The 19439-nt window shown below is 58.0% G+C and overlaps 1 protein-coding gene across 1 annotated transcript in view; it reads right to left on the bottom strand.

Annotated features, from left to right (window-relative positions):
• LOC105493127 (ADAM metallopeptidase with thrombospondin type 1 motif 7) overlaps nt 1-19439 on the bottom strand; it is a 57138-nt gene that overhangs the window by 6317 nt on the left and 31382 nt on the right. The window contains exons 10-20 of the mRNA XM_011760581.3: nt 11624-11768; nt 10938-11030; nt 10380-10525; nt 8832-9001; nt 8375-8508; nt 7341-7461; nt 5859-6103; nt 5436-5577; nt 2520-2646; nt 1781-1994; nt 69-1490 (exon numbers count right to left, since the gene is read on the bottom strand). Of these exons, the coding sequence (XP_011758883.2) occupies nt 69-1490; nt 1781-1994; nt 2520-2646; nt 5436-5577; nt 5859-6103; nt 7341-7461; nt 8375-8508; nt 8832-9001; nt 10380-10525; nt 10938-11030; nt 11624-11768 (2959 nt within the window). The remainder of the gene's footprint in view (nt 1-68; nt 1491-1780; nt 1995-2519; nt 2647-5435; nt 5578-5858; nt 6104-7340; nt 7462-8374; nt 8509-8831; nt 9002-10379; nt 10526-10937; nt 11031-11623; nt 11769-19439) is intronic.

The following is a 19439-nucleotide window of genomic DNA, read 5'->3' as shown; positions in this document are numbered from 1 at the left end:
TTTCAGATGAGGAAACAGTCACCAAGGTCCCGCGCAAACTCCCAGCCCACCCAGCCCGCACCACTTGCCTGGCTCCAGTTTCCCGCTTGCCAGCTAGCGTTCCTGACAGCCAACGGGTCCGCGGGGGAGACGGCTTCAGCCAGGCTGGGAGCCAGCGACTGGGTCTCAGGGGTTCTGTGGCTGTTGGCGGGGCTGTCCCAAGCGGGCGTGGACAGTAGCCTAGAGCTCAGGGGCACCTCAGGGCTGAGGGACTCAGGCTGGCCCTTGGGTCCTGGGTTCAGGGCAGGCTCAGGCGTGTGCCCGAGGCCAGTCAGGGTTGTGGGGAGGAAGGTCCCCCACACTGCCACAGTCTGCACGTCCCATAAGCCTGGTCCTGGGGTTGGGAAGGTGGGAGTCCTTGGCTCCAGGGGGCTGTCCCTGCCCTTCATCTCTGGCAGATGGGCTATGGGGGGAGGAGGGGGAGGAGCCACCCCAACAGTGGGCCACAGTTCACTGTCCACAGGCCCCAGGCCACCCTCCAGAGTTGGCTCCCAGGCCACAGTCCCTCCTGTCCATAGCTCTGTCACATCAGGACTAGGAGAGGAGTGGGTACTGCCGACAGGGGACAAAGGGGGCAGGGACAAAGGGGGCAGCGTGGGGCTGGGTCTCAGAGGCGGGTGGGGTGCTCCGCGGCCCTCGGGTTCCTCATCATCCTTGAAAACCTCATTGGTCCTGTCCCTCCATGGAGGGGGCAGCTGACTCTGGCTGTCCTTGCCAACTGGGAAGTCATTTTGGCTCTCAGGGGCAGCAGGCGTCTGCAGGCCATCAATGGAAACCCTGGGCCAGGGCAGGCTGGGGAGCCCAAGATCTGGGGCCCCTCTGGGGGCGTCTTCCTCAGGCAGGAAATTGATCAAAGGGTTCCCAGGGGTCTGCTCTGAGGGTGGGGGTGGGGAGTGGCCGGCCTGGCTGGGCCAAGGGCTGGGGGACCAAGGTCCCGGTGCCCCCTCCTCCTTGGCTGCAGGAGGCTCTGTGGCAGGCACAGGGCTACCTGTGGAGGGCACAGCAGGACCACTGTGTGGTGGGGGCGTCTGATCCCCTGTCTCCGCCAGGTCTAGATCAGGCCCCTCAGAGGGCCCATAGGACAGATCCTCATGGAAGTTGATGAAATTGTAGTCGTAGTAGAAGTCATCCACAAACACGGGCCCCGGCAGGTCCAGCTCTAGGGCCTCCTCCTCAATGGCGTTGCCCATGGTGGCTGGCTTGGGTGATGAGACCGGTGAAGGGCGTGGGGCCAGGTGGCGTGGGATGAAGTCAGCCTCATTGAAGAGCTCGTGGCTGGAGGAGCCGCTACCTGAGCCTTCAGGGCCCAGTGTGTCCAGGGGCCACCGACAGGGTGGCAGAGAGCAGGTGGCTTTGCTGGCTGGCTGCTGGGCCTCGTCACAGGGGACACCAGTGTCATTGGTGCAGAGGACATTTCGGTGCTGAGTGCCCTCCCCACATGTCACTGAGCACTGCAGGGGAAGCCAGGGTGAGGGGCATGGCTGGGTAACCTGTCCACTGCCCGATGTCAGAGTGGCAGAGACCCCAGCCAGCCCTCTCTGGTCCTGCCCAGCTCAAGGCCATGGCTGTGGACATGCTTGCCAGGGGCTTCCTGATCCCTGAGGCTTTAGAGTCAGGGGCTGGACCCTGGAATGCCCAGGCTCCCTCCCACACACGAAGGCTCCAGGAAGGCTGTCTGCCTATCTGTAGCCGAAGACCAAGGGTGGAGCTGGAGGCAGGCCCCCTCCCATCCTACACTCACCTGAGACCAGTTCCCTACAGCCCAGGTGGCCGGACAGGGCACATGGCGGTTGCAAGGGGTTTCAGTAGGGGGCTGGGGAAGGTGTTCACAGGCCGGGGGCTCCAGGGCGCTCTGTTCATCCAGCCCCACGCTGCGGATGCAGAGCACGGCCCGGTGGGAGAGGCCCCAAGGCCCACAGGAGCTGGAGCACAGCTGCCACTCACCTGCCCACCACCTGGTGAGGGCACACAGGTGGCATCAGCATGGCATCAGATGGATGGCACCAGCAGGGAGGGCCAGGCTGGGCTTTCAGGCCCTCAGGGTTTGGGCAGAGCTGGGACTGAGGCCAGTGGATGATTCTCCAGAGCTCCAAGCCCAGGTAAGTGTCCTGCCCTCAAAGCCTGGTGACATGGCACAGCTCCTCCATTCCTGCCACCCTCCCCTCAGGGAAACTGAGCCCGATGACACGGCACAGCGCCTCTGTTCCTGCCACCCTCCCCTCAGGGAAACTTCCCTCAGGAAACTGATCTGAGGCCTATTTCCCCATCCAGGGACCCAAAGAGGAAGACCACAGGTGTCCAGGCTGGCCCAGGCTGGGGTGAGGGGTGACCGGGGGCTGGGGCTTCAGCCTTGAGAAGAGAATGAAAGCCTAGCTCCCTCTGCTCCTCCCCAGGGCCTCTGGGGACCCAGATGTAGGGGCCTGTGGCAGACTCAGGACACCTAGGGGTGGGGAGTTGGCGGGGGAGTGGGGTGGGCTCACCTGGCAGGGCAGGGCTGCTCGCTGCACTTCCTCTGGCGGTCATCGGGCCGGCCCAGGGGGTCACAGTGCTCCTCGTCCACGGGCCCTGTCTGCCGCTCCGAACAGTACACACTCTGCCTCTGCACACCTGGGGGCCATGGGGTTTAGCCTGGGACTGGCACCCAGGTGGCCACCGCCCAAGACCCAAAGACACCCTTTCTGCCAGAACCCTCCCAGAACAGCGCCTTACTGCCCATGTTAGGATGAAGGCAGACCTCCACCCTCACCTCCTCGCTGTCCTGGTTCTCACTCACCCCCTCTCTCTTATGTAGCTTCCCCTCTGGCTGCCCCTGGAGGGGTGGCAGAGTGTGGAGGATTAACAGGTTTTTGGTGCCCCGACCCTCTGCATCCTAGCTGAAACCCTGGACAACTCATTTGGCCTCTCTGAACCTCAGCGTCCTCCTCTGGGAAGTGGGAGCAACAATCCTGCCTCCTCCAAGCCCTGAAGGGAGGATTGCGTGTGTTCTTGCATGTGCAGGCTCGGCCCACGCCCAGCACATCCTAAGAGCTCGATCCGTGCCAGCTACTGCTAGCATGCAAACCCAGCCATGGCTCCTGCCACCCTCCTCTCAAGGAAACTGAGCCTGCCCTGAGGCCTATTTCCACATCCAGGGGCCCAAAGAGGAGGACCACAGGTTTCCACGCTGGCCCAGGCTGGGGTGAGGGGTGACCAGGGGCTGGGGCTTCAGCCTTGAGAAGAGAATGAAAGCCCAGCTCCCTCTGCTCCTTCCCGGGGCTGGCTTGGGTGATGAGGTGGGTGAAAGGCGTGGGGCCAGGTGGCCTGGGATGAAGTCAGCCTCATTGAAGAACTCGTGGCTGGAGGAGCAGCTGCCTGAGCCTTCAGGGCCCAGTGTGTACAGGGGCCACCGACACACCATCCCACCATCCACACCCTTCCCAATGGCTCAGAGAACATCTGGACAAGAAATTGGGCATCAAGGGGCAGCCCCTGCTCTCTACCCCTGTACTAGCCTTGGCACTGCTCCTGTCCTTCACACCATCTGCCACTGCCCACCCTGGGGCCTTTGCACGGCCACGCTCCTCACCTTAGACACTCACTTCCATACTGCCGGTTGAGGCCCAGCCGCAAGACCCCCTCTGCAGGTGGCTCTGTCTTCTCTGCTCCACCCCCTGCCCCGTGGTCCTGAGAGTAAGTTGTCCCTCCCCTGAGCTGCCGGTCCCACACGCATCCCCCTCTTTCCTCACCAACAGATTCTGATTTTGTTCAAGGCAGCAATGGGACCTGCTGAAAACACACCCCACTGCCGCTCCCTTGCAACTAAGGGGTCTGGGACACAGTCCTGGCTGGGGAGAAAAAGGCACAAGTCCCTTGCTGGGAGTCAGCCCTTTCCCCTCTCCTTCTTCCTGCCCGGTACACGGTAAGAGCCCTGGAAGGGAGGACACCATCTGTGACAAGCAGGAGTGTAGGGGAGGCTGCTGTGGCAAGGACAGTGTGGCTGAGGGCCAGTCAGCTTCAGATCCCGCCAGCTTGGACTGTGCACCTGGAACTTCCTGCCTGAGACAAAGAACCCCTGTCTGTTCTAGCCACCACGGGGCACTTGCCTCTGCAGACACTCCCAAGTGGTCCACCTGCAAAGCAGCCAATTTGCTGAAAGACAATTCCCCAAATGTCTAGTGCGGCAAATGTATGTATTGGTTTCCACGTTTGTCCAATTAAAGACACCTGTGTTAGGCCAGGCACGGTGGTTCACGCCTGTAATCCCAGCACTATGGGAGGCCGAGGCGGGCGAATCACCTGAGGTCAGGAATTCAAGACCAGTCTGGCCAACATGGTGAAACCCCATCTCTACTAATAATATAAATTAGCCAGGCATGGTGGCGCATTCCTGTTAATCTCAGCTACTCAGGAGGCTGAGGCAGGAGAATCACTGGAACCTGGGAGGTGGAGGCTGCCGTGAGCCGAGATCATGCCATTGCGCTCCAGTCTGGGCGACAGGGTGAGACTCCATCTCAAATAAAATAAAATAAAATAAATAAAGACAGCTGTATTAGATAACATGGGTTTCCTAGCTTTGGAAGGTATCTGCCCAGTTCTCCATTTTCGTTTTGTCATCATAATAGCATTTTAAGGAATGCTCAAATGTCTGTATCTCAGATTCCCGATTCTGAGACCCTGAGGACACTGAGTGTCAACGATGGGAAGACAGGGAAAAAGGGAGGACTAAGGGACAAAGCGGGAGACTGAGGTGTGGGGAGACCAAGGAACCGCGGGGGAGACCGAGTGGGGAGAGGAAGACTGAGGGGCATGGGTGGGACTGGAGGACAGGAGGGAGACCGAGGGGCATGGGGGAAGATTGAGGGGCATTGGGGGAGACTGAGAAGTATGGGAGGAGACGGAGGGGCAGAGGGGAGGCCGAGGAGCAGTGGGGAGGAGACAAAGAGACAGAGAGGAGGAACTGAGGAGCATGGGGGGAGACTGAGAGAAATATGGGGAGGAAGAGTCGGAGTTAAAGAAATTGCCCTACTTTTTACAAATAGTTCAGGGAAATAAGTCAGCGTGGTGAGGGGCCACTGGACTGGTCTCCAGGACGCAGCAGAAATGCAGGCACAAGACCTGCTGGAGCTGAGCAAGGACACAATCGAGAGGGAGCTGTGTCCGCTGGAGGGAGAACGCCAAGCTGGAGCACACTGAGCACGCGCCGCGAGCCAGCACCCACCTGCCTCATCCATTTACCCTCCCAGTGCGCCTGGGACATGGGGCGGTTGCCAGCCTCATCTCACAGATGGGGAACTGAGGCTCAGAGAAGCCAACTTCCAAACCCGTGGTGGCCCAGCAGTGAGCTGGAAGCTGAAGCCAGCGTCCCTGTCCACAGACGAAGCCCCTGCTGGCGGGGCTGTGCCTGCCCCACTTCTCACCTCTGCCACAGGTGACTGTGCACTTGGTCCAGGGCCCATAGTGCCAGGAGAACTCGGGTGACGGGACCTCGTCATGGCCGCCTGCCTCCCTGTGGATGGTGTACTCATAGCGCACCCCGGGGTTGCTCTCCTGGAACAGCAGCTGGGTGGGCAGGCAGGAGCCCGTGAGCACAAGGTGTCTTCTCCATCCACCCAGTCCTAAAGGAGCCAACCCCAGCCACCTCTGTGAACTGCAGCTACACCATTGGGCCATTTTAAAGATAGGGAAACCAAGGTAGAGGCCACAGCAGGAGGGCCTGGCTCAGAGCCAGGCTCTGTGACTGACCCAGGGCTCACTCCTCCAGGACGAGACCTGCCATGAGGGGTGCTGAGCCTGGGGACTGCGCCTCCGCTCCCCCACCCTGGGCCTCGGGAGGCAGGCACCTGGATCCAGACAGGCTCGTTGGTGGGACCCGGGGACGTGAGGTTCTCCCAGTTGCCCCTGCGTGCGTATGTGAAGGTGGTCCCGGCCACCTGGTAGTCCCCGTTCCACTGGATGGTCCAGCCACCATTGAGGAAGTACTTCTCCGGGTCCTCGCTCCGCAGTGCCAGGAAGTTGGCAGCCTCGGCCACCTCCTGGATGCGGATCTCGCGTGCGCCGGCTGGGATCAGCCCCACATCCACATACCCTGTCAGCCAAGGGTTGTGGGTAGGTTGTGCCCAGGGTGAGAAGGTTGCTTATCCCCACCCGCTTCCCTCACATCTCTCCCCACTTGCCTCTGCCTGCTGATGCCAAAGATTTCGCCATTAGCTTTAAAGTCTGAGCTCCCAAAATTGCTCAGATGTGTCGTGGGTCACCAAAACCCCACAGAGGTGCCACAAATCCTGACCCCGTGGCCATGCCCCGTCACCCCTCTCTTGAGGACCTAAACTGGTCTCATCATAAGGCTGGATCCATCCCCTACACTAATTCTCTTTCTAAAAAAAACAAAGTGCCCAGGCCTTTCTCCTGGGACACCCTCCTCATCCCCACACAGCCTGCTTTTATTCATTCACTTCTGTCACACCCATCACATGCCAGGCACTACTCTCAGCACTTGTGTAAGCTCATGGGTAACAGCCCTATAGCCTAGGTACTATTGTTATCCCCATTTTACAGATGAGCAGAGAGGCAGACAGGGATGGTAACGTGCATGAGCATCCTGCTGGGATATGAGCAGCCTCCAGGGCCAGTGCTTTATCCACCACATTGCACTGGGATGAAATCTAAGCTTCTCAGCCTGGCATTCAAGGCCCCATAGCTGGTCCTGCCTTCTCTTCTTGCCTCCAGGCTCTGGCACAAGCACTTTCCTCCATTTGGAAGGCCCCTTCCATCACTTCTGAGTTTTATGATTCAGCTCAACTTCCACCTCCTACAGGAAACCTTCCCTGACTTCCCCAGGCCAGGACCTTCTTCCTCGGTGCTCCCATAGCCCTCTGGGCCTCCCTCCACTGCACTGGTCACACCAGAAGCTTCTGCCCCCTGCAGGACTGAGCGCTTCGCCTGCATGTCCCCATCACCTAGCACACAGTCCGTATTTGAGCAACGTGTGCAAAACAGACCGGAGGTGAGGGCACAGAGCTGGGGGTCTCAGAAGTTTCAGGAGGAGACTACCATTCTTTGAAAGGCCCAGGGGCCACACACAAGCCGGGTTGGCCCTGCCTGGGGTCTCTGGGACAGGAGGACTCCCCATGGGGACAGGTCTCTGCACATGGGCCAGGGGTCCCCTGACTCCTGCAAGAATTCCACCCCAGCAAGGCTTCCCTGCTTAGCCATCTCCAGGCTGGGTGGGGACCACGAGGCCAAGGACAGGGGCCCAGGGGAGATGGGGAAGGGGTCACCAGGTGAAGAGCACACCCCTCCCCCACAGCAGTCCCACCCCATACCCAGGCCCTCGGCCTCCTCGAAGGTCCCGCTCACGGTGTGGCAGGTGGAGCCGTTGCCGTGGCACACACCACAGCGATCCTCCATAGCACCGGAGTCAATCTCAAAGTCACAGCCCACATTCTGCAACACACAAGGAGGGGAGGCTCCTGGTGCTGGCGGCCAGCCCTCTGTGGCCCCAGCCCCGGGGGTCAGCCAGGCTCAGGAGGAGAAAGCTGGGAGTGGGGGTCAGGAGGCCTCTCTCTGGCCCTGCCCCACCCCAGCTGTGCCTCTGACCCAGGTGAACTTCTCTACCTCCCTGAGCCTCAGTTTCCTCAGATGTGAGATGGAGAGACCCACCCCTCGCTTAAAGGCATGTCATGAGCATCACATGAGACAAGAGAAGGAAAAAGTTCTGCAAAGGCCACGGGCAGGCAGGGGATCTGACGCGCCACGGGCTCCTGACCAGCGCGTGCAGGGAATTTCAACGTCAAAGGCACTGGGGGTTGGCACCTCCCTGCTGGTCCTCCTCAGAGCCCAGGCTTTGATACCCCAGAGGCTTAGAGGGCAAGAAGCAGGGACAAGTAGGTGGCTGGGGACATAGGCAAAGAGGAGAGGCCATCGTTGTTATTAAAAATAAGAATAGATTTTGTTACCAAATACTAAGCACTATTCTTCGGGGCTCAGAGCCCTTCATGTCACCTGTGCCACCTAATTTAACCCCTTCTGTCAGGGAGCAAACCACTGCCTGGGGTCAGCCAGCCAGCAAGAGGTCAAGTCATTTTCTGGGCTTTGGTTTCCTGGTTGGGGCGATGCTGGTGCAGGCATCCAAGGAGATGCAGGGGGCGAGGCCTGACTGGTAGGGGTCCCCAGTGCCAGGAGGCATAGTAGGGGCTTTGCCTTAGAGGTCATACAGGGTAGGGGCTGGGAAGCCCAAAGGTAGAGCATAGGGAGGGTGGCCTGAGGAGGACCAGGAGGGACCCAGGAGAGAGCCTGAGGCCCACCAGTGGGGCTGGGGGCAGCCGGTGCTGGGAGAGCCTCTTCTAACCAGGCACACCTTGCAGATGCCGTTGATGCAGAGGTCCCTGCTGGCCCGGACCTGGTAGCAGGGGGTGCCATCGACCACGGCGTCCCGCAGCTTCTCGGCAAAGTACTCATTCGAGGGCCGGCAGTGCAGTTCGCAGGGGTTCACTGGGGGCCCAAGTAGAAGAGCCGTCAGCAACAGCTGGGGCAGGAATGTGAAGGCCACCAAGAAGACCCCTCTGTGACGCACATCCATAGCAGGCTAGAGGCTCCCAAGCAGCACCAACATGCTGGAGGCTCCAGCTGGGCTGGTAGCTATCTGCAAGGCTGCAGACTGGAGAGCTAGGGGTGAGCAGCAGCCCCAGGGGACATTGGGAGAGGCCCAGGCTTGGGGTGGAGACTGGGCCTCCTGCTTGCATCACAGGGTAACCTTGGGCACACACACCCCCAGCCCTCTGAGCCTCAGTGTCTCCATGGGAGGCAGCACTCACCGTCATTGACCACGGGCACCCATGTGTGCAGCTGGCCCTTGTAGAGCATAGCGTCAAAGTGGCTGCACTGGATGTGGCGGAAGGAGGGGCGGCCAGCGGGGCAGGCCTGTAGGTTGCAGAGGCGGAAGCGCTTCCGCTCACCCACACAGTATCTGCCTTTGTATTTGGGCCTGTGGGGAGGACCGGGGTGCGCCCCAGTGAGGGACTGGTGAATACTACTGCATGGCCACAGCCCAGAGCGAGCGGCTTCCTCCTGCACCCACACCCCAAGATCCCTGCCGCCCAGCTTTGTGCACGCTGCTCTCCTCCCTTGGGCTGCCCACCCTGTGGCCCAGACACACCCTCCCTGTTTGTAAGGACCTGTGGGGAGGTGGCAGCAGGAAGCCTGAGCTCTGCCCCCAACCTGCTGTGTGATCGGGGGCAAGTCTTGAGCCACCCTCTGGGCCTCAGTTTCCTCCAGTATAAAGTGAGGTTGGGGCTGCCTCTGCAGAGGGCTGTTGAGAAGCTGGGACAAGCTGTAGGCATGACTGGCACTGGCTGGAGGGACTGCTCCAAGTCTCCGACCCATGACACCAGCATCCTAACGAGCCCTTGAGTCCTCAGCCTCCCTCCTGGTGGGCAGTACCCCAGCCCGGGCCTAAAGGAAGCTCCCAGGGCCCCAGCCAGCTGAGAGGTCTGACCGAGCACAGCTCCTGAAACCCTCTGCATCTAGGCCAGGGTCGCTGACCCCCACCCAGCTCAGACCTGGAGGCCAGGAGGCAGGAGGGCCACAGGCCAGTCTTGGGTAAGCACAGGGCCCTGGGTGGGGCTGACTGTGAACCCCATGCCTGCCCCAGGTGGTCTCCGGAAGTGAAGATTAGCCAGGTAGTTTCTCAGGTCTACAGTACCACTGGCCTCTGCATCTCATCAGATCTTCACACCCCACTGTTTAGACGGGGAAACAGAGGCCCAGAGAGGTGAAGTCACTCACCTCAGGCCACCCCTTGAATGCTGTCATCTCCTCCAAGCTGCCCTGTCTCATCTCAGACCTTTGTTGTGCCTGTGAGGCCACCAAGCCCCTCCCACTGAGTGCCCACTACAGACGAGCTGCAAAACTGAGGGCCTGGCCTGTGTAAACTGCATTTGCCCCCGACTACAACTTTACTGGATGGGCACTGCTGTTATATAGACGGGGAAACGGAGGCCCAGAGAAGGGGTGAACAGAGGATTCGAACTCAGAGCCATCTAAGGTCCAGGGCCCATGCTCTTCGCCACTGCCCTCTCCTGCCTCCTTCCAACCAGCAGCTGCTTTGCCATGTGGCCTCTGATGAGTCTCTCCAGTCTCTGGGCCTCAGTGTCCCGCTCTCTGGAAAGGGGTCAGCAGTGGGGACCCTGTCAGCCCCCAGAACACTGCTTGAAAGTGACTCAGGGTGCCCTGGACACTCGGACTGACCATTATGAGGACGCTTCTAAGAGCCAGGGGCTGGGACAGAGCCAAGCTCCTGCAATCGGCTGACTGCTTGGGTCCCTCTGTCCCATTACCCAGGGCACCCTGGGCCCCACACTCACGTAGGCTGCGTGCACTGCCGCTCGGCGCTCTGTACACCCACACCACAGCTCCGCGAGCAGATGGACCAGGCGCTCCAGCCGGACCAGCCACCATCCACAGCCTCGGGCCGGAAGCCCACGGGTACGCACTCCCCATTGAGACACCACTACTGTGACAGATGGAGGTAGAGCCACCCCACCCCCCAGCCTATCAGTCATCCTCACCCTAGTGAGAACAAGGTGGGTGGAAAGGCTGCAAAAGGCACAGAGGGGAAGGATGGAAGGTGAGAGAGACCCCCTCACAATCATCACAATCATCTGTGACCCAGGCCACAGGGAGGAGCTGAGCAGGGAGTAAAACAGCCCACGTGCTGACTCAGCTGAAGACACCCTGGGGAATCATGGAATCAAGTCCTGGCCCCAGTGCCTCCGCTTTGCAGATGGGGCCTTGCGGGGCAGAGAGTGTGGGGCTCTGCTAGGAGCACAAGCAAGACTGTGAGCCGGGGCTGACCCCAGGGCCCGGTCACAGCAGGTCTGGCCTCTCCAACACCCACCGCCGGGACTGGGGACATCCCCTACCTTATTCTCCCCACACCGGGTGCCGTCCACGGCTGCATCCAGCTTGGAGTGACAGGTGGTCCCCACAGAGCACCAGAGTGTGTGGCAGACATTCTGCAAGGAGGAGGCCATACCCTCACCCCCTCCCAGTGCCGCCACCCACCCTGCCCCCTCCCTGTCCCCAAGGGTCCCCTGGGCACCCCTCCACATGGCAGGGGCCTACAGACCCCCAGAGGTCCCTTCTTGTGTGCCTGCTCCCACCTTCCTCCCCGGACCATGTGGTGGTGTGGGGCGCCCAGGGCTGTGCTCCTCAGAGCCGTCCCCAGCTGTCCCCACCTCTCCGGGCCCAGCCCCTCCTCTGGAAACACTCCCGTTAGAAGATCACTTCAGGTGATCTTCTCCAGGATAAATAGACCCTCCCCACTGGGGTCCCTTTTCCCTCTCATGAGCCAGCTCCAGAGAGGCTAAGGGACTTGCCCGAAGTGTCACAGTTGGTCCATGGTTGACCCAGAAATCAGAGCTGGGTCTGTGGCCGCCCATCCCTGGCCTCTCCCACAGGCCACTTGACGTCTCACAGTATCACTCGGGGGCGCAGCCCAGGCCAGGCGAGGTTACTCCCAGGCTGGCATCCACGGGCTGGTGAGAGCTGTCGCCTGAGCCCTCCTGCCGGGTCCCCATACCCCCACACCCACACCGGCCCCACTCACATCCATGTCCTCGCAGAAGGCAGAGTAGGCCCCGTACTGGAGGCGGCACTGGTGGCTCACATCATAGAGGACGCCAGGTGGCACCGAGGGGAAGTCGATGATGTCCTTGGCAGGAGGGTCGTCCAGGCACAGGCCCCACCCACGGCTAGAGATGGGACGGGAGGATGGAGGGGGCGCAGCCTGTGAGACCCATCAGAGAAGCCTCAGTGGGGCCGGGAGAGGAGGAGAGGTGGGAGGGGGCACAGAGCCCTACAGTTATAGGAAACTCCATCCTCCCCGCTCGGTTCAGCTGATCCTCCAACCACAGCCAGCAGCACAGGCCCTCCCGGCCTCTCTCATCTCATCTCCTGGGCACTCCAGCTGGCTAAACAATCCCAACCCCAATCCCAGCCCTCTGCACACGCTGCCAGGGCCTTCCCTCAGAAGGCCTCCTGGACCCCCAAGCCCTCATGTGGCGCTGCCCTCTGACCCTGCAGCCTCCGTCCCTGAGCCCAGACCCTGGAGCCAGGCCCAACAAGGATCCAGAGAACATCACATCACAGTTGACACGACAGAGCCTCCGATGGCCCCACCCAGGCAGAGACCTCGGGTCATCTGTGGAAGGGCGAGGTCTGGAAAGCAGCCACCCCCGGGAGAGAGCCCAGGGCAGCCGTGCCTGTCCATTTCCCCCACCCACCGACAGGGCTGGCCTCCGGCCTCCACTCCTGTCTTCCTCCAGCCAGCATTCCCTGGCAGTGGTGGCAGGGAAACTGGCAGACACGAGCAGGAGCCATCTGTGTCCACCACACACTCCTGCTGCTGCAGTCTGGTGAGGACAAGGCTGCCCAGACACAACACCACGAGGCAGGGAGCACAGAGGTGGGGGCCCTGGGGAGAGCAGCCCAGGCCCGGCTGGCACTCACTTCTGCCTCTGCCTCACTCTGTACAGCCCTTGGCCATGCTATTGTTTCTGGGATCGGTGACCAGCCTGCTGCCCCTGCTGGAACTTAGGCGGGCACCACTATGGCTTAGCAGCAGGAGTGCCCTAACCCGCTGACCACCCCACCTATGGCTCACTGCTGTCCTGGGGGAAGGTTTGGGGCCTTCTGGGGGCAGCAGTGGCTGGGGAGAATTGAGCCACGCAGACATGCAGGGTTGAGGATGACCCAGGCAGCCACGACTTGGGCAGAAGCAATGGAGGGAGGCAGGACCCGTGGGACCTGGGGCCTCTAGCCAGGCAGGGGACATGGGGAGGCACAAACCCTCCAGTTCTATAGTCTGGGTGGCCTCAGGGCAGGTGGTGCCAGGCCAGAGGGCCAGGATGAGCATACAGTCCTGACTGGGACAGGCGGGGGTTTGCACAGGGAAGAAGGGCAAAGGTGATGGATGCTGGAGTCCAGCAGGGAGAGAAAGACACTCCGAGATGTGGAGAGGCTGGGAGAACATGAAAGGGTCTGGAAACAGGGCCAAGACCGCTGAAGGCAGGTGTGGAGAGAGGCTGGGAGGGTAGATCAGACCATGGAATCCCAAAACCCAGATTTCAGAGGAGCGGGCCTGGCAGCTGGGAGACCCAGGGTGGGGTGGGTGGTCTGTGTGGTCTCCTAAGTCCCCTGGCCAGTGACAAGCCCCTGGCTTTGCCCAGAGCTGCAGAGAAGAAAGCCAAGGTGACCAGACTTCTACTGAGAACCCTGGAATCCTCCTGGAATCACCCAGACTGCCCATGCTGGCTAGAAACAGACCCTCGAACACAGGCGTTGGCAGATGAGCAGCTGCTGGATGCAGTTCTAGTGCCCAAGATGACCACGTGCCAGGCTGGCCCCGGGTACTGGGGGCATACCCTCTCATTTGCTCCTCACAACATCCCGGGCAGACTCTACCATCATCTCTCCTCACACACTCAGGGCCCATACGTCACTTGCCCTGGGTCACACAAGAGGGACGTGATGGCCAGGATCTGAAGCCAGGCCCAGGCTGCCTGCACCAGGCTGTGTCTACTCACTAAGCTGCCCCCAGTGCAGGGCTCCTCCCATTCAGCCGCGAGCCTGGCCTCAAATACTTCACCCCAAATACAAGTTCAAAACCATGGCAGCCAAGGCCTGGCGGGGAGAAAGGAGTGTCCCAAGTGCTCCTGCAGCTTGGGGCTCCCTGAGCCTCCCTGGGCCTGCACCCGGGGCAGAGTGTCAGCAGCGGGTGGTGGGCTTAGCTGGCCCTGGGCTCCCTCCTTCCCGCTAGCATTCCGTGGCTCCAGGAGGTAGACTGGGGGCTCACCCATCCCAGCCAGGGGGTCCTCTGATCCCGTGGCTGAGGGGTCCCATGCGCCTCATCCCAGCACCAACAGTCCCTGGGCTACAGCCCAGCCCTTCTGTTTCCTGGCTGCCCCAGTGCTGACTCGTTGCTCGTGTGGCTCCTGTGGGCCTGCTGCTGGGCAGCTGAAGCCACAACAACCTCTCAGCCCACCCTGGGTGTGTGGGAGAAGTCGGGAGCATGAGGCGACCCTCACAGAATCCACTGCCAGAATCAGGCCCAGGTGCTGTCTTGGGAGTCAGAAACCCAAGTTCTACTCTTTGCCTGGCTGTAGTTGCTGTGTGGCCTTGGGCCTTCACGTCCTCATCTGCAAGAAGCTGATCCCAAGCTACAGGGGTATAAATAGCAGTGTCTTCTTGGGAAAAATCACACAGGCGGCCGGCAGCCAGCCCTTCCTTCCTCTGGCAGGCTCACTGCCAGCTCCTCTGCACTGCCGACACACCCGGATCCCCAAACCCGTCAGCCCTTCCCCTCCACGCCCCTCCTTAGGCTAATTATAGCGCGGCTGGGCAGTCCCACAAGAGGTCAGAGCAGACAGTAGGTGACTCTGGTCAGAAACCTCACTCTCACCTCGAGACTGCAAAGAGCTGCCCACCACTGACAGGAGACACCTGTGGGCCCGCTCCCCTGGCCACCCCTGGGATCTGGTCATGGAGTCACTGAATTGGGGGGTCCATGGGGTGAAGCGAAAGATCCCACATATGACCGAGCCTGTCTCTCTCCCTGTAGAAATGCTGGCTTCAAGGAAAGCAGGGACCAGGGCCTCCCCTTCTCCCACCCAAGACCAAGTTGACACCAATGAAATGCTGTGACCTCTCCCCAGGGTCCCTTAAAGCACCTGTCAGCCTGGAAAGGATCTTAGAGTTCTTCAGGTCAACCCTCTTGGACAAGCTCCAGATGTTACCCTCCGGCACCCCCTCCCTGCCACCTCCTGATTCTGCCCCACCCTACACTCGCGTGGCCCCGGCCTCTGTCCAGCCTGCCCTCCACTTAGCACCCTTCTTCCTCGGGGTGGAAGTCAGCTTTTAGAGGGCAGGCTCCTTCTCCGAGTCACTGTTCCTGACCCCAGGAGGGCTTGGTGCCCCTCTCCCCAGTCCTACAGCCCATGAGGACTGCGTGCCTTGGTGCCAATCATCCCCAACTGTCATCTGTCCGTCTCCCCCTGGTGTGAGGACCTGCAGGACAGGCACCTGGAGGTCTGTCTCCTTTACCACGGTCCCCACACACAGGTCCTGATGGACACGGAGTCTGTGGACACAGCAAGAACGAGTCTGGATTCAGCCCTGTGGGTCTACCTGGCTGGATAAGCATCTACGCGCAGGAAGCCAAGGGGCTTCAGGACCAGCCAGGATGAGGGGTTGTCTGTGAGTGCCTCTGAGGCACCCCCCAAGTCCTGGAAACACTGCCTGACCATTTGGCACTTCGGTGAATCTCACTCATTCTGTCCCCTAACCGGCTTGGGTGGGGCCCATCCTCTCTCTCCTGTCCCACCCCCAGCAAGGAGACCAAAGCCTGCCGGCTGGGAGACAGGCTGCTGCCACCCTCCCCGCCTCCGCACACCCTCTTCCTTCCACCTCCTGGGCCTTGGGAGGGCCCTGCTGCCTGACTCCCAGGATGCAAAGGTGAAAGTGTGAAAGGACCTTGGGAAGATGGGGTTCTTCTTCCTCCCAAACACCCCTCCACTGGTGAGGCATGGATTGCTCTGCTTCTGTCTGGCTCACCCCAGTGCCAAGGCTCTGGGAGGCCACGGCTGGCTCTGACTCTCACCCTGTCCTCCCCTCCTCACCCCAGGTCCTGAGCCAAGTCCCTCCAGCATGCCAGCAGCTGAATGAGGACAGAGACTTGTCTGTCTGTCTGTCTGTCTGTCCTAGAGCCAGGGTGTTGGGCGGCACCCTGGGTGGGGGCAGCTGGGAACAAGCCCTGGGGGTGCTGTGGCGGCAGCTACTATTCTGATTTTCTGAAGCCATTCTCTCATTCTCTGCCTCTCTCTGGGGACGGAGACACACCCTCCTCTCCACCTTCAGGCCACTTGCCTGGTTCAAGTCCCATCTATCACTTGGTAACTGTGGAAGGAATAGTAGTGAGCGTGTGTGAAATGCTTACTGCGTGGCAGGCGCAGTGCTCAGCACTGCACGTGTTTTCTCACTTATTCCTCATATCACATGCACAAGGCAGTCCCATCATGATGTCCATTTTTTGAGGCTTAAGGGATAATATAACTTGTCTGCCAACACAGGTAGAAGCCTGGGCCGCAGTCTAGGTTCTTTTATTTCCCCGCACAAGACAGAGTCTTACTCTGTGACCCAAGCTGAACTGCCGTGGCGTGATCTCAGCTCACTGCAATCTCCACCTCCCAGGTTCAAGCAATTCTCCTGCCTCAGCCTCCCGAGTAGCTGGGATTATAGGCGTGCACCACCACACCCAGCTGATTTTTGTATTTTTAGTAGAGATGGGGTTTTGCCATGTTGGCCAGGCTGGTCTCAAACTCCTGACCTCAAGGGATCCGCCTGCCTCAGTCTCCCAAAGTGCTGGGATTACAGGTGTGAGCCACCGTGCCCAGCCAGTCTAGGTCCTTAACCACCAAACAAAACTCTTCTCTGCTTCCAATCCCAATCCCCACCCCAGTAATCCCTCCTCCACTGGAGGCCAGCATCCTTGCTCTTACATCCCTAATGGACCTGGTCACATCCCTGCTTAAACCCCACAGTGAGTGGACTTCTAGAAAAACATGGCACATTGAGCAGACAGATTTATCGATGCTCCCTTCCAAAACTCCACTCTGATGACAGTAGAGGAAATGACCACAGCATAAATCCATAAGAGGTGCTGATGGGTAATGAGGGATGTTAACAAGATTCTGGAAGCTGGGAAGCAGATGGCCGGGCAGTAGCTGACTTGGTAGAGTGATGAAAACTGAGAGCCAAATGCCTGCAGGGAGGAACCACTCAGAAGCAGAAGCCCAGAAAGGCTGAGGAATTGAGTTGCCAGGGACCCCTCAGGGACTTAGGGCCAGGAGGGCTGAAGACAGTAGGGCTGAAAGTCTGTAAGAACTGATCAGACCCTAGATCCCCTCCTAAACCCTGAGTAGCCAAGTGACTGTCACCTGCCACCCAGCAGAGGGCCGGGGATCACTTCCTGGCAAGGGTGAACCAAGAGGCTCCGGCCCAGCAACACTGGGCATAGATGAAGGCCCAAGGCAGAAGGACCTACAGAGAAAAGAGAACAAGCAAAAGTCTACACATCGAAGGGTAAGAAACACGCCAAGCCCCTTCCTCACTTGGATGCCGGAATGCTGCAGCCAGACATACACTCTCCCAGGAAAAGTCTAGAGGATTCTTCTCTGGGGAAACTGAATCACTCAGAAAAATGACCTCAGATACTGACATTAGAGGATCTCCCCAAAACAGCCCTATCCGAACCAGTCCTTCAGCAGTGACTTGGAAAAGTCCTGCCCAAGTCCACAAACTGAACAATTAGTATCTCTGCATCTCCTTGCTATATATTAAATACAGACAATGCATTTTAAGAAAACTTTTTTTGAGAGAGTCTCTCTCTGTTGCCAAGGCTGGAGTACAGTGGTGCAATCTCAGTTCACTGCAGCCTCCGTCTCCCGGGTTCAAGCGATTCTCCTGCCTCAGCCTCCTGAGTAGCTGCGATTACAGGCACCAGCCACCGTGCCCGGCTAATTTTTTATATTTTTTTTAGTAGAGACAGGGTTTCACCATGTTGGCCAGGCTGGTCTCAAACTCCTGACCTCAAGAGATCTGCCTGCCTCAGCCTCCCAAAGTGCTGGAATTACAGGCGTGAGCCACTGTGCCTGGCCAAGAAAACTGTTAACATGAAACAAATATTTTTAAAAAAATAACCCAAAGGAAAGAAAAACATTTCAGGGAACAGAAGAAAAAAGTCAAATCCATGTAAGTAATAACCTCACAGAGATAAGAGAACCTACTGTACCCATGAAACAAGAATAGGATCAAAAGGTGCACAGGTTGAGCACGTCTAATACCAAAATCCAAATGCTCCAAAATCCAAAACTTTTGAACACTAACATGATGCTTAGAGGAAATGCTCTTTGGAGCACTTCAGATTTTGGACTTTCAGACTGGGGATTCTGAACTGCTAAATATAAGGCAAATACTCCAAAATTAAAAAAAAAAAAAAATCCAAAATCTAAAACACTTCTGGTCCCAAGTATTTCAGATATGAGACACACAATGTGTATTTAGTGAATGAGAAAGTTTAAGAAATTAAAAGTACAATGAAAAATATGAAAAATTTAATAGAAAGATTATAAAGTAAAGATAAATCAGATGCCTCCTAGAAAACAAGAAAGAGACGGCCAGGCACGCTGGCTCACGCCTGTAATCCCAGAACTTTAGGAGGCTGAGGGAGGAGTCCAGGAGTTCAAGCCCAGCCTGAGCAACATGGCAAAACCCCATCTCTAGAAAAAAGTAAAAATTAAAAAATTAGCTGGGTGTGGTGGCACAGCTACTCGGAATGCTGAGGCAGGAGGATCATTTGTGCCTGGGAGCTCGAGGCTGCAGTGAGCCATGATTGTGGCAGTGCACTGCAGCCTGGGCAACAAAGCAAGACCGAAAGAGAGAGAGAGAGAGAGAGAGAGAGAGAGAGGAGGGATGATAGAAAGGAAAAGAAAATAGAAAGAGATGAAAAAGTGTAAAATGTTTAAAAATAGGAAAGCAAGAGAATAGCTGCAGGGTTCCAGAAAGAGAAAATGTAAGAAAGTTATCAAATGAATAATACAACAACAGTTCAAGAACTGAAGGTCACAAGTTTCTAGATTAAAACACTCCAATGAGTGCTCCCTCAAATTAAAATAGACAAAGGCATATATTGTAAAATTTAAAATCACCAAAAAGAGAAAGAGAAAGAGAGAGAGTCCTAAAAGCTTCCAGATTCTTTAAAAGGTCACATTCAAATCAGAATGGGATGGGACCTCTTCAGAGCAATGTTGGAAACTAGAAGACAACAGAAAAATGCCTCCAACATTCTGAAGAAGAGTCACTTCCAACCCAAAAGTTGATATCAAATCAAAATATCAATCAGATGTGAGGGAAGAATAAAGACACTTTGAGATGGGCAAACCGTTTACCTCCATGCACTCTTTCTCAGAAAGCTGCTTGAGGATGTGCTCCACCAAAACAAATTTTAAAAAAAGGTACCTCTCCATAAAAAAAGTAGCATGGGATCTAAGAAACATGATGACCCTCCATTAATATTTTGGGGCAGGCCTAGAAAGTATCCAGTCTAAATTGGAGGACAGAGGGAAGTTGGGAGGAGGGTCCAAGAAAGAAAGGAACTTCTGGATTATCTGGTAGGGATTACCTTTGGGAAAACTGGAATAAGAGACATCTTACAAAACTGTTAAAGGAGCTGGAAGGCCTGGAAAAGCAACAAAAACCAAGCAATTAAAAAACTTGTTCTTAAAAAGAAATGCCATCTAGATGGGGCGTGGTGGCTCATGCCTGTAATCCCAGCACTTTGGGAATCCAAGGTGGCGAATCACTTGAGG

This window comes from Macaca nemestrina, chromosome 7 (genome assembly GCF_043159975.1).
Source record: "Macaca nemestrina isolate mMacNem1 chromosome 7, mMacNem.hap1, whole genome shotgun sequence".
In the NCBI taxonomy this organism is placed as follows: domain Eukaryota; kingdom Metazoa; phylum Chordata; class Mammalia; order Primates; family Cercopithecidae; genus Macaca; species Macaca nemestrina.
This window is presented reverse-complemented; position numbering and strand designations above follow the sequence as displayed.